Source organism: Centroberyx gerrardi, chromosome 16 (genome assembly GCF_048128805.1).
Source record: "Centroberyx gerrardi isolate f3 chromosome 16, fCenGer3.hap1.cur.20231027, whole genome shotgun sequence".
In the NCBI taxonomy this organism is placed as follows: Eukaryota; Metazoa; Chordata; class Actinopteri; order Beryciformes; family Berycidae; genus Centroberyx; species Centroberyx gerrardi.
In genome coordinates, this window is record NC_136012.1 from 28,251,963 (window position 1) to 28,263,952 (window position 11,990).

The following is an 11,990-nucleotide window of genomic DNA, read 5'->3' on the forward strand; positions in this document are numbered from 1 at the left end:
GCTTCACAAAAAGGAAAAAGTGCAAGGAATAAAACGTGATGCTGAAGATACTGTAAAAATATCATAGCAAAGAGATAAAAAGACAAAAAAAAAAAAAAATAGAAATAGAAAATTTAAAAATTCAATATTGAATTGAGACAGCTTGGCTAAAATCAGACCAGGATTAAAGGTAAGCTTTTTGATAAAAGTGTCTTACTGTAAATTATTTAAATTTATAATGTGATTTACAATGTTGTGTACCAACACCAGAGGTGGGGACTCGAGTCACATGACTTGGACTCGAGTCAAACTCAAGTCACAATTTTACTTGCTTGAGACTTGACTTGATGCATGAAGAGAAGACTTGAGATTTGACTTGACTTGGGTTCTGGTGACTCGGGACTTGACTCTGACTTGTCCTTTGATGACTTGAAAAGGTTTCTAAAGTCTTGACTTGAGATCTTGTGTTTGTGTAAATGACTTAGATTGAAAGTGATGAGATTTGTTCCAGCGGACGACTGAATTTAAATTCTGTTTTCTGAATTTGTATGGAATGATTGAATTTATTGAAGTTGAAACTGATTATAGAAATCAAACTCATGATGCTCTTACCAAGTTTTTATCCTATTAAAACCATATTGCATTGAAAAGTCCTAGATATTTAGTTTTCTTTAAGATATTAAATTGATACTGGACTCTTGATTTGTTCTGACTTGACTTGCTGTTCTACATTTAGACTTGAGACTCGACATTAATGACTTGGACTTGACTTGGACTTGCACTCCTTGTAAGTTGCAGAGCATCAGCTAAAAGCTAAAAACGTTTAATGTAAATGCAGGTTTGACATGTAAACTGCACTCACTGGATCTCGATGAGAGGGTGTTTGATTGACATGTTGGCCAGCGGCGTGCGCTGAGACGGCAGGTTGGCCGCCTCCTCTCCCACAAGGCCGAGTGGGCTCTTCAGAGCCGGCAGGAAGTCGTCTGCAGAACAGGAAGCAGAATACAGTTCAGTTCAAATCCGTATTGTCCAACAAGGGGGGTTTTGTTTGCAGATAGGATTTACGATAAAAACACACATAACAAATCATTACATCATGCATACAGACCAACATAGCTTGAGAAGACCAGACGGAGCGTCAACACTACTAAGCAGCTTTAAAGGAACAACTGGGCTTCAAACACTTTGCTCAAAGGCACTTTGGCAGGAGTTGGAGAGGGAGAGGAAAGTGTTTCTCATTCAGGCAGAGAGAAGAAACACTTGGTGCTCTTGTGGATTAAGAAAAAGCTGTGAAGTCCTTCGGTTTATAGATGTTCATTGGGAACAGGAATCAAATCTATAGAAAACTGAGATACTAGCTCTAAGATTGAAAACCTCCAGTGAGAATAAAGTAAACTCTTGAGTTGTACAAAGTCCAAGTCTCTCTGAATCCAGTAAGGAGGGCAGAGACTGAGAGCTTGAAATTTAAAAAGCCTTTATTCTCTTGGCTTAGAGCCAATGTGGTTTGACCATCAGGTCTTCATCAGGGCAAGAAGTGGCTCCACAATGAGCAAGTCACCGTTTAAAACTACTACAGCCAATAAAAGACTAGCAATCAAGGCACATGTTTCTCCTTCACGTCCCCCAGCTTGATTTCCCCAGCTTACTGCAGAACATGAAGCAGCTTCACCCAGACAGCTGCTGGTCCTCCGAGTCTCTGTCAGAGTTTCAGGACAAGTCAGGACAAGAGCAGAAAACCTCCCAGACCGGCTGGCGGCAGAGGCAGATCTGACTTGTGATCGGCTGTACAGAGTCATAATGTTTCCCCGCTTCAGAAAAAATAAATAAGTCAAGCTGTGTATGAGACTAATATCAGTTTGTAGGACTAGCAAAAGTTGTAATTAATACAGTGGGATAATCTGCATCAGCGTCAAAATCTGTAAATATAGCATCAAAAAGAAAGTTGAGACGACGTGCGTACCCATCGACAGTCGACCTGCATCGTTTTGGAAAATCAGGACCTAAATATCTTTCTGACATTAGCTAAAAACTGTTTCCAAACCTGTTTTAATATGATTTTTGACTGTGTCAGAGTATCATATTGTGAAAATGTTGTTCTCGTCTGGGTTGATGTTGAAACTTGGCCTCTTGCACATCGCTGTGTGTTAAGTGCTTCCTGGGTTTAATGATCCATGTGGGGAAACTGGTTCACTGCAGCAACCACAAATGTTGAATGTTTACATGGATGAACCAATTAAACCTTGGGAAGGGATTAAGTGAGCTGTAATCCTGTGTAAAATGAACACCTTCGTATAGTGGTATCAACATCTATTGAGTGGAAAATGTTTGCTGGGAAGTTTAATCTTATTGAAATATGTTAAAATAGATTTGAATTCTGAAATCTTCTAATCTAACATGGCTTCGGTTATTAAGCCACACTAGTCTATTTGTGTGTGTATGTGTGTGTGTGTGTGTGTGTGTGTGTGGACACTGGGCTGTATCAGAGGTTTATATTTAGTCTCTCTGTGTTCCAGCCACCTGCAGCCGGCTTCAGTCTGCTGTCGAACCAGACGACACTTCCTGTCTGCTGGATCCACGTCCTGCAGCTGTCTCTGGAGCCTAAACATTCACTGGTTAAATAAACTGGGACGGACGGACAGACTGGGAACCTGACTTCCGCCTAAATCCTAAGACCTAAATCTGCATTCATGCCTACGGGAGAGATGGAAGATACAAACTTCCTATGAGAAAATACTACTAAATGCTACAGACGGTAAATCATTTTGAATGAATAATTTTCCTCACGTAAGTCATTTTGTGATCATAACTCTTGAAATCCCAAGGCAGGACAAAGCTACTTGCTGGATTTTTGATTTGTGGTTGAAGCCAAATGCATCATCACCTGCTTCATGTGTGTTAAGAGAGAAAAAGCTGCTCAGGAGCAACAAGGTCTACAGAAAACATCAATCATGACATCTTGATGGCTTCAGATGACTTTGAACGTGTGAAACCTTCCAAGTTGCTGCTTTTAACTGTCAAGTTGTTCTGACAGATATTCCCACATGACATGAAGGCAGCATGATCTCCACATCAAGGCAAAGAGGAAGCGCTCAATCTCATGAACTGACATCTAAAATGAAAAGTAGGGATTCTGCTGCTGAACAGTTCTGAGTGGAGAAGAGCTGCATGTGAGTTTGGTTCATTGGAAGATTCACAGATTCAATGTTAAAGCTCCATATTCTCACTTTCCAGTGTTTTATTTTGTGTCTTGAGGTCCATTCAAAGCTGTGTGTGTGGTGTCATGAACCAAAAACACTCTCAATCCATTTCTCCACGTTCATTTTCCAGCATCTCTCTGAGCCTTACCAAGAACAGGCCGTTTCTGTCTCCGTGTCTTTAAGGCTCATTAATATTAACGACCCCTCTGTTCCGATTGGCTAACCGTTTCGAGAGTGAAACGTGAGACGCCGCGGCCCGGCGGCTACAGGTAGGGAAAACTCTCCGGTAATAAACGATGACGACCGCTCGACCGCTTTGAAAAAAACACTTTGTTAGTCTATTATTTCTTACAAAAATGCTAATGAGCGAACCTTTGTGACGCCACAAAGTTACGGAAGTCCAAACGGCTCGTTTAGAGGCTCGCTTTTCTAATATGGATTGTGTGGATTTAGTTTTGATACTTTCACCATGTTTAGATACACATCCAACTCCTTTATCATCACAGAGGAGAGTCCTGCTTTACATGATGTGGGACCTTTAACATTAGTTTAAGCATGTTCATCAAGCCGTACATAATTTAAATTTAATCTCAATTCAATCTCAAATATCAATTTCACTTTCTAAATTAAGAGTTGGTAGGTAGATAGTTTAGGGAAGGTAATTATTACCAGAACCAGTGATTATGATTTGTTACCAGTAGTGGCCAGTAGTCAGCGGTTACTAGTAGTTACCAGTGTTTACCAGTAGTTACCAAGACTACCAAAGTACTTTGTGCAGGGAGCTTTGCATAATTTCTTAGGGGGCCGAATGCCAAACCTTGTGATGTTGGGAAATGACATCAATCTTTGACCGCACCACCCTGAGTAACCTTCAGTCACCAGTAGTTTCCAGTCGTTACCAAGTCTGATATTCAGACTGAACGTCCATCTGGTTCCGCTCCATTATTCAGCCGAGATTTCCTCCTCGTTAGCCGTTTTCTGTGTGGGGGGGGTTGATTTTCCCTGAACCGATCACAAGTGACCGACGTATCTGAACCAATCGCTAGTGACCGACGTATCTGAACCAATCGCTAGTGACCGACGTATCTGAACCAATCGCTAGTGACCGACGTATCTGAACCAATCGCTAGTGACCGACGTATCTGAACCAATCACTAGTGACCGACGTATCGGCCTCTCTGACATTACTTCAGTCACATGATGCTGCAGCCAGCCAGCCTCTACATCCATGGTTAGCAGAAATTTACCAACTGCACCAAGAATGACGGTCTATTTTGTCAAAACATGTCGTCTTTGCAAAGACAATCTGTTGGTTAAGGAGGTGATTTCAAATTCAAGAAATCTATTCTGGCAATGAAAAACCGTTGTACGAACGGTTCAAACGTCACCAACTTTAGTCCCGCCCACAAAAGCGCTGATTGGCGCGATTGTTTCTCCGAGTAAGAACAAGCCGTTGACTAGAGCAACACCAGACTCTCTGAATCACTCGACAAAATCTGAAGAGTGGAGGGACGAGATTCAGGAGTCTGGAACCAGGCTAGTCATTACCAGTAGTTTCCAGTCATTAACAGTAGTTTCCAGTCATTCCCAGTAGTTTCCAGTCATTCCCAGTAGTTTCCAGTCATTAACAGCGGTTTCCAGTGGTTACTAAGACTACCAAATCGCATCATGCAGGGGACTATTTGCATTATTTGTTTGAGGCTCACTGCCAAACCTCATGACGTTGGTAAATGAAAGCGATCTTTTCTAGCTGACGTCTGGTTACTGGTATCCAGTCTCAGGAGGCATCATGTCTTCAGATGCCGCCAAACCAAACATATATATAACAAACAATATATAACAGGAAATGGTCCACAGCGGTGCGGAGGACAATCAAGGAGCATTTGATCCGCATCACATCCTGTATCCCACCCCGCCCGGTAATCACACACAATTACCACATATGAAGCACGTCTTACTACTTATCATCAACTGGTGTGTTTTCCATTCAGAGGTCAGAGTCAGTTGGGGAGCAAGGTGGCACAGCGAGTGGAGAGATCATCCTTCAACTGGAGGATCCAGGTTCAAACCCCTTTATCAGTAAGCATCCACCCTGCTGAAGTGTCCATGAGCAAGACACTAAGCCTTCAGCTCTTTGATTTGATTTAACTATAGTTCTATATTGAACACTAACCTAACCTTTACAAAAAAGTGCCATGTGAATTCAAAGCACATGTGCTTTTTGGATACGTGTTGGTTTTCATATGTGAACATGTGAAATTTCCCATCTCCCATGTGAAAATGACATTTTCTCCTATGAATTGTCTCTTTGCGTGTGAAATTAAGTTTTCACACGCGAAACAAATATTGTCATCTGTGATGGCAGGTGAAAACATGAAAAACATTTTCATATGTGGAAAAGAAACATTTTCACCAATGAATTGAAATTTTCACATTTGAAGTAAAAACTGACAGACAGAATACAACATGAAATAAATTGTTCACATATGAAAACCAATATGAACACGTTACAAGTTATTTTTGGACACGTTATGGGCCATATGTGGGTTTTTACATGTGACTTTTTCATAAGGGAACTAAAGAACCGTCTGACAACACTGGTGGATTCCCACATATTCTGATTGTATATTACCAGTAGGAGGTTGACGTGAAAGTTTTTCCCAGTCGGCAGTTTGTATTTATAGTAAATGTGATGTAACATGAAAGCAGCATAGAGATGGGGATGAAGGAGAGGAGACAGAGTCAAGAGTCACTTGAGATAACTGAGACATGGATTAAGAGAGTAAGTCAGTATTCAAAAGGCGGTCCTAATGTTTTGTTCACTCGGTGTATAACAACAAAACAAGTTTCTTGAATCTTTCTCAGCAGCTGAGTGAAGTTAAAGGAACAAATACTGTATAAAACACATGAGAGGGAATGGATGATATTGGACCGAAGTCAACATGCAGTTCACAGTTTCCCACACCTTCCAACCACAGTACAGTATAACTTAACCTTATATCTTAACCTACAAACCAAGAACTGCTGCTTTAAGTGAGTCTTTGTTTTGTTTTTTTGCACTCAGTGTCCACACTGGTCCAACATACTATAATAACAAAGAAACTTGACGTAGACAATGACTTATATTTCTTCTACCTTGTTAAATTTATTCCAAATAAACTGCCGTAAATATAAAAGTTTTCATGAACTGGCTGCAGGTTGAATCACTATCGTACGGTATGAATCGGTGATAGCAGCAGAACAAACATTCATTTATATTTGCAGATTATTTCTTTAAATGAATTGGCAAGGAAATGATAGAAAAGCAACCTAATAAAGAGCTCTATTGTTATGATGGGAAACAGTGCAATGAAAAGCAGCTTGGAGGCCAGCAGTCGGTTTGTTTCCCAGACGTCAGCTGACTGGATTTAAGATGCCAGAGGAGCGTTGGAGCAAACCTGTTCCCACTGCAGCAGGCCGGTTCCCCTCTGGGTGTTTGCTCTGTGGTGTGTTGGCTGAGAACGCTGCTGTACCACAAGTTCCTATGTAAACATGAAACCAGCTCAGTCTTTAAATACTTAGCCTTTATAAATAGTATCAGCACCTACCAAATGTTAAATTGGTGCAACCATTTGGGCTCGGTGACTGAACTGGTGAGATGGAGCTGCATGATGGAGGCTTTACAGTTAGGTCACAGATCTGCTACCAGCTGAGTCTCCATGATGGAGGAACATTGTAGAATTATCTGTTAGTTAATAAAGTGTAAATCTGCACCAAGCAGCTAGAAACAGAGAGCAGCTGAGTCAGCTTGTTGTGGTGTGGCTGTAGATCCATTCAGTAACGTTCTCAGTAAAAGTGAATAGTGTGATAAGGTGGATTTGGTTACTGTGACACAGTAAACTGTCTTGTCTTTAGCCCTAGTCTCTACTCCAAAACACTCTGAGTTGTAGCTTGAGAAGAGTCAGCTCAGTTAACCTGAGCAAACTGTTAGCTAGCTAACTAGCCAGCAAACACACTGATGTTAATGTGAACATGCTAACGCTAGCTGCTGCTAGATACGTTAGCTAGTGTGCTAATCAGATGTGTTAACAACACAGTGATGGTTAGCTGATACTATGGTTAGCTAGCTAACAAGCTGAAACACTTAATCAATCAGATGGATCAGTGATGAAATGATCAGTTCCCAGTCAAAACAGAAATTAACCATGTCTAATAGTCAAAAGTCAAATAGCCAAATATAAGCTAATGAATATCGGTACAAAATATCAGCTACATTTAGAGAAACAATCAGCTGTTCACAGAGCTGAGGACCTCCAATATGGCTGCCAGCCAAAGTCAAAATCACAACCACTGCGAGTTCAAAATAGCTAGAGACTCTTTCTCAGAGGGAAAGCAGCTCCAGGTTTCTAAACAAGGTATTCCCTGGCTGCTGGCCTACAAAAAAAATTCAAACTAAGTGAATTCTAACTTCTCATTCCTCCCACATGTGCACATATATATATATATTTTAAAGAAATTATGCTGAAAAAGCTTACACAGCACACGCATTCTCATGTATCGCAATTCACATCACACCTCCAGTCTTCCCATGAGTTTTTAGGCCTACAGCGAACAGTAGTTTTGAAAGGTGTGTCGGTTCACTGACGAAATCTGTCGGCCTGATACTCATTGAACATCTTGAGTCATTTCCAGTTGAACACACTCGACAAGACCAGACACAAACTGTCCTCCGCTCACTCATCAGACTGATGGATCAGACCGGTTTGTGGGAAAACCAAACCACACACTAATCCATCACTATGTCACTCACTAGATATCATGAGTTTGGTTCCAAAATGAAAAAAACAATGACGCACACTTAAGATATATTGAATGATGAACTTTACGTAGTGTTTTTCCCCTTAAAACTATCACAGTTGAAAACCTTGTAGCCTAACTCTAAATTTGATTTGCATGTTTTAACTTGAATTAAAGGATGACATTGTCTTCCATGGGCTGGGCAAATTTTATGACTTTCAAGCTCATAAAACCTATTCAAACCTATTTCACAATTTCAAATATGCACGGTTAATCATATAATGGTCAATGTCACACCAACAATTTTGGCTTAATTGGCTAGCTAAACCATTATCATCTCTTAAATTACTTCTTAAAACTCTGTTTTATAGACTTGATTTTATATAATGACCTGAATTGTTTTTATCTAATTTTTTGATTTACTTTTATGTTTCTTGCCTTTGGTTTATATTTCTTACCTTGCTTTCATTACTTTTGCTGTCAATTTTAACTGGTTTTTTAAAATTTTATTTTATGTAAAGTGCTTTGCAACTGTGTTGAAAAGTACTATATAAATTCTTCTTTTACTACTATTGCTACTACTACTACTACTACTACTACTACTACTACTACTACTACTACTACTAGTACTACTATTACTACTACTAGTACTACTACTACTACTACTACTAGTACTACTACTACTACTACTACTACTACTACTACTACTACTACTACTACTATTACTTCTACTACTACTACTACTACTATTACTTCTACTACTAGTACTACTACTAGTACTACTACTACTATTACTACTACTACTACTACTACTACTACTACTATTACTTCTACTACTACTACTACTACTACTACTACTACTGTCTGACAGTGTGACATAATAAAAGGTTGACAGTGTTTTGGAGCAGATCTTGTCTCTAACCTCTGACTCAGACACACTGTGAGTCAGTCTGTGGTTTGTCATCCTGAGCCTCTCCCTCTCTCCTCTCCTCCTTTCCTCTCCCTCTCTCCCTCTCTCCTCTCTCTCTCCTCCCCTCCTCTCTTCTCCTCTCATCCTCCTCCCCTCCCTTCCTTCCTCTCCTCCCTCTCTCTCTCTCTCCTCCTCCCCTCCCTCTCTCCTCTCCTCTCCCTCTCTCCTCTCCCTCTCTCCTCCCCTCCTCTCCCTCTCTCCTCTCCTCTCCTCCCTCTCTCCTCTCCTCCTCTCCCTCTCTCCTCTCTCTCTCCTCCCCTCCTCTCTTCTCCTCTCATCCTCCTCCCCTCTCTTCCTTCCTCTCCTCCCTCTCTCCTCCTCTCCTCTCCTCTCCTCTCCTCCCTCTCTCTCTCCTCCTCTCCCTCTCTCCTCTCCTCTCCTTTCCTCTCCTCTCCCTCTCCTCTCCCTCTCCCTCGGGTGCTGCCGGGCCTCCGGAGGGATTTCCCAGCTCTCCCTGGGAGGTTTCCCGCCCGCCGCCCACTTCCTGTCTGTGACCCAGAGAAACCGCTGTGGGCAGGAAGAGGTGGAGGCTGACAGGAAGAAATCAGATCCATCAACAAACATCTGGGTGGAGCGCCGGGTTTACTGTCACTCACATGCAGGGATGATGAGGAGAAACACAGCTTACAGTCTGTTTAGTCAGAGTAAGTAGAGTCAAACTGATGCAAGTTATATGAAGATAGGGTGTTTAAAGGGAAAGTAAAGCATAAATTAATGTTTTGTGAATAGATTATATTATATGTTAATTGACATATAATAGATTTTTTGTTCATTTTTTAATTTTAACGAATGTTTGACTGAATGGATGATTGCCAACTGCAGGTCATTGTTCACCCTCCCTTCTATTTTATTATTATTAGAGGTGTGACCAAGTCAGCTTTGCTCGAGTCCCAAGTCAGTCTCAAGTCTTCAGGCACAAGTCTCAAGTCAAGTCCCAAGTCTAAATGTAGATTATCAGTCAAGTCCAAGTCAAGTCCATGTCATTAATGTCAAGTCCCAAGTCTAAATGTAGATTACCAAGTCAAGTCCATGTCATTAATGTCAAGTCTCAAGTCTAAATGTAGAACAGCAAGTCAAGTCAGAACAAATCAAGAGTCCAGTATCAATTTAAATATCTTAAAGAAAACTAAATATCTAGGACTTTTCAATGCAATATGGTTTTAATAGGATAAAAACTTGGTAAGAGCATCATGAGTTTGATTTCTATAATCAGTTTCAACTTCAATAAATTCAATCATTCCATACAAATTCAGAAAACAGAATTTAAATTCAGTCGTCCGCTGGAACAAATCTCATCACTTTCAATCTAAGTCATTTACACAAACACAAGATCTCAAGTCAAGACTTTAGAAACCTTTTCAAGTCATCAAAGTACAAGTCAGAGTCAAGTCCCAAGTCACCAGAACCCAAGTCAAGTCAAGTCTCAAGTCTTCTCTTCATGCATCAAGTCAAGTCTCAAGCAATTAAAACTGTGACTCGAGTCCAAGTCATGTGACTCGAGTCCCCACCTCTGATTATTATGTATTACATTACATGTGATAACCACTGCTGGAAAGCAAAGCATTGAAAACCATAGAAAATGACAAGCTTCACAGACTTAAATATGAATGAAACTCGCTATTACGACTGAAGATTGTTTAATTGGGCTCTTACTCTTGTCTGACCAATTAAATATTCGTTTTCATTCTACATTTGTCATTGCTGGGTGAAATCCTTGTAACTCCAATTTTGGTGAGTTGCATGTTTTAACTTAAATTGAAGGATCGCATGTTCCTCTATGTGTTGAGAAAATCCTATGAACCTCGGGCTGCTGAAAACTTTCCAAAACCCATTGGATAACCTAAAAAACACATTGTCGTCAAGCTAAACACAAGGCTGTTCCTGAAAAAGTTCCTGAAAAGTTGACATTTTGGAGCTACAAGGTGTGCAAGGTGCAGTGTTTTTTGTAAAGTAAAGCAGCATTGCCATCAGTTACAGCTGAAGTTGGGTTTGCGATGGAACAAATACAGAATGGTAGTATTATTTTATTATGACTTATCAGTTAATCCCTACAATATTTTCATAAATCAAACTGGGTTTATTGTATTTCAGAACATGTTAGTGACCTGCTGATGTGTCCAGCTTCACTTCTTGCTCTGGATGAGTTTAGTTTCAGCAGCATGTGTGTTGCTGCGTCCTGCTACTACAACACTGTTCATGTCTTCATTATAATGCTCTATTCTCCGCCTCTTCTCCTCACAATGACCAACTGTTAAACCGGGCGGCGGCGGCGGCCTGGAGGTCAGAGGAGCCGCTTCTGACTGAAAGGTCACCGGTTCAAATCCCAGACGGCAGGAAACATCGGGGAGTAAAAGAATGAGAAACACTCTCACAGCTCCTGTCGACGTGCCACTGAGCAACAAAGTGAAAACCCAGAATGCTCCAGTGAAGCCGCTGTGACGGACCGACAGGATTTCTCCCTGTATGATTGTTGAACGTCTCTTGGTGCAAAATGGCGGCTCTAGAAAGAAGCCCTCGCTCTTTGATTCTGAGGGACTGACACCAAAACCTGACGTTTACCGCTGATGTTTTACATCCTGAAACATTTTCTCATATCAAACTCCACTGTAGCTGCTGGAAATATCTGGAGGTGACGTCACCTCGTCTACGATTGGCCGGTTATCCACCAAGAAGAAAAATACAACAAACAAAAAAATGGACCCAGGAATGGAAAGTGCATCATCAATAGCTGTTTTTAACAGGCTTGGGTCAAACAGTATTTGCAAATACTTTTTCTTTTCTCTGCAGCATTTTCTTGTTGTGCAGCCAGGTGGGTGGAGTTTGTCACATGTATTGATATTTAGCATCAGGACAAATTCATCCAGTCAGAGAATGTTGTCTGAAAGCCAAAACACTGTTCTGTGAATGAGAACTTGGCTACCAACAGCCCCACCCGCCTGGCACTTCAGGCTGACTAAAACAAACTTTGAGAAGTAGTTCAAACAATTATTTGGGCCAGGTGTTAAAGTGTTTCAGAGAGGATTTTTTCCTTTATAATAATAACAATATAATACATTTTATCTGTAATG

General features: G+C 40.8%; 1 protein-coding gene across 4 annotated transcripts in view; it reads right to left on the minus strand.

Moving 5' to 3' along the window:
* tbc1d2 (TBC1 domain family, member 2) overlaps positions 1-11,990 on the minus strand; it is a 441,666-nt gene that overhangs the window by 21,560 nt on the left and 408,116 nt on the right. For all 4 annotated transcript variants that reach the window (XM_078289124.1, XM_078289126.1, XM_078289127.1 and 1 more), the window contains exon 4: positions 842-962. In XM_078289124.1, coding sequence (XP_078145250.1) covers positions 842-962 — 121 coding nt within the window. The remainder of the gene's footprint in view (positions 1-841; positions 963-11,990) is intronic.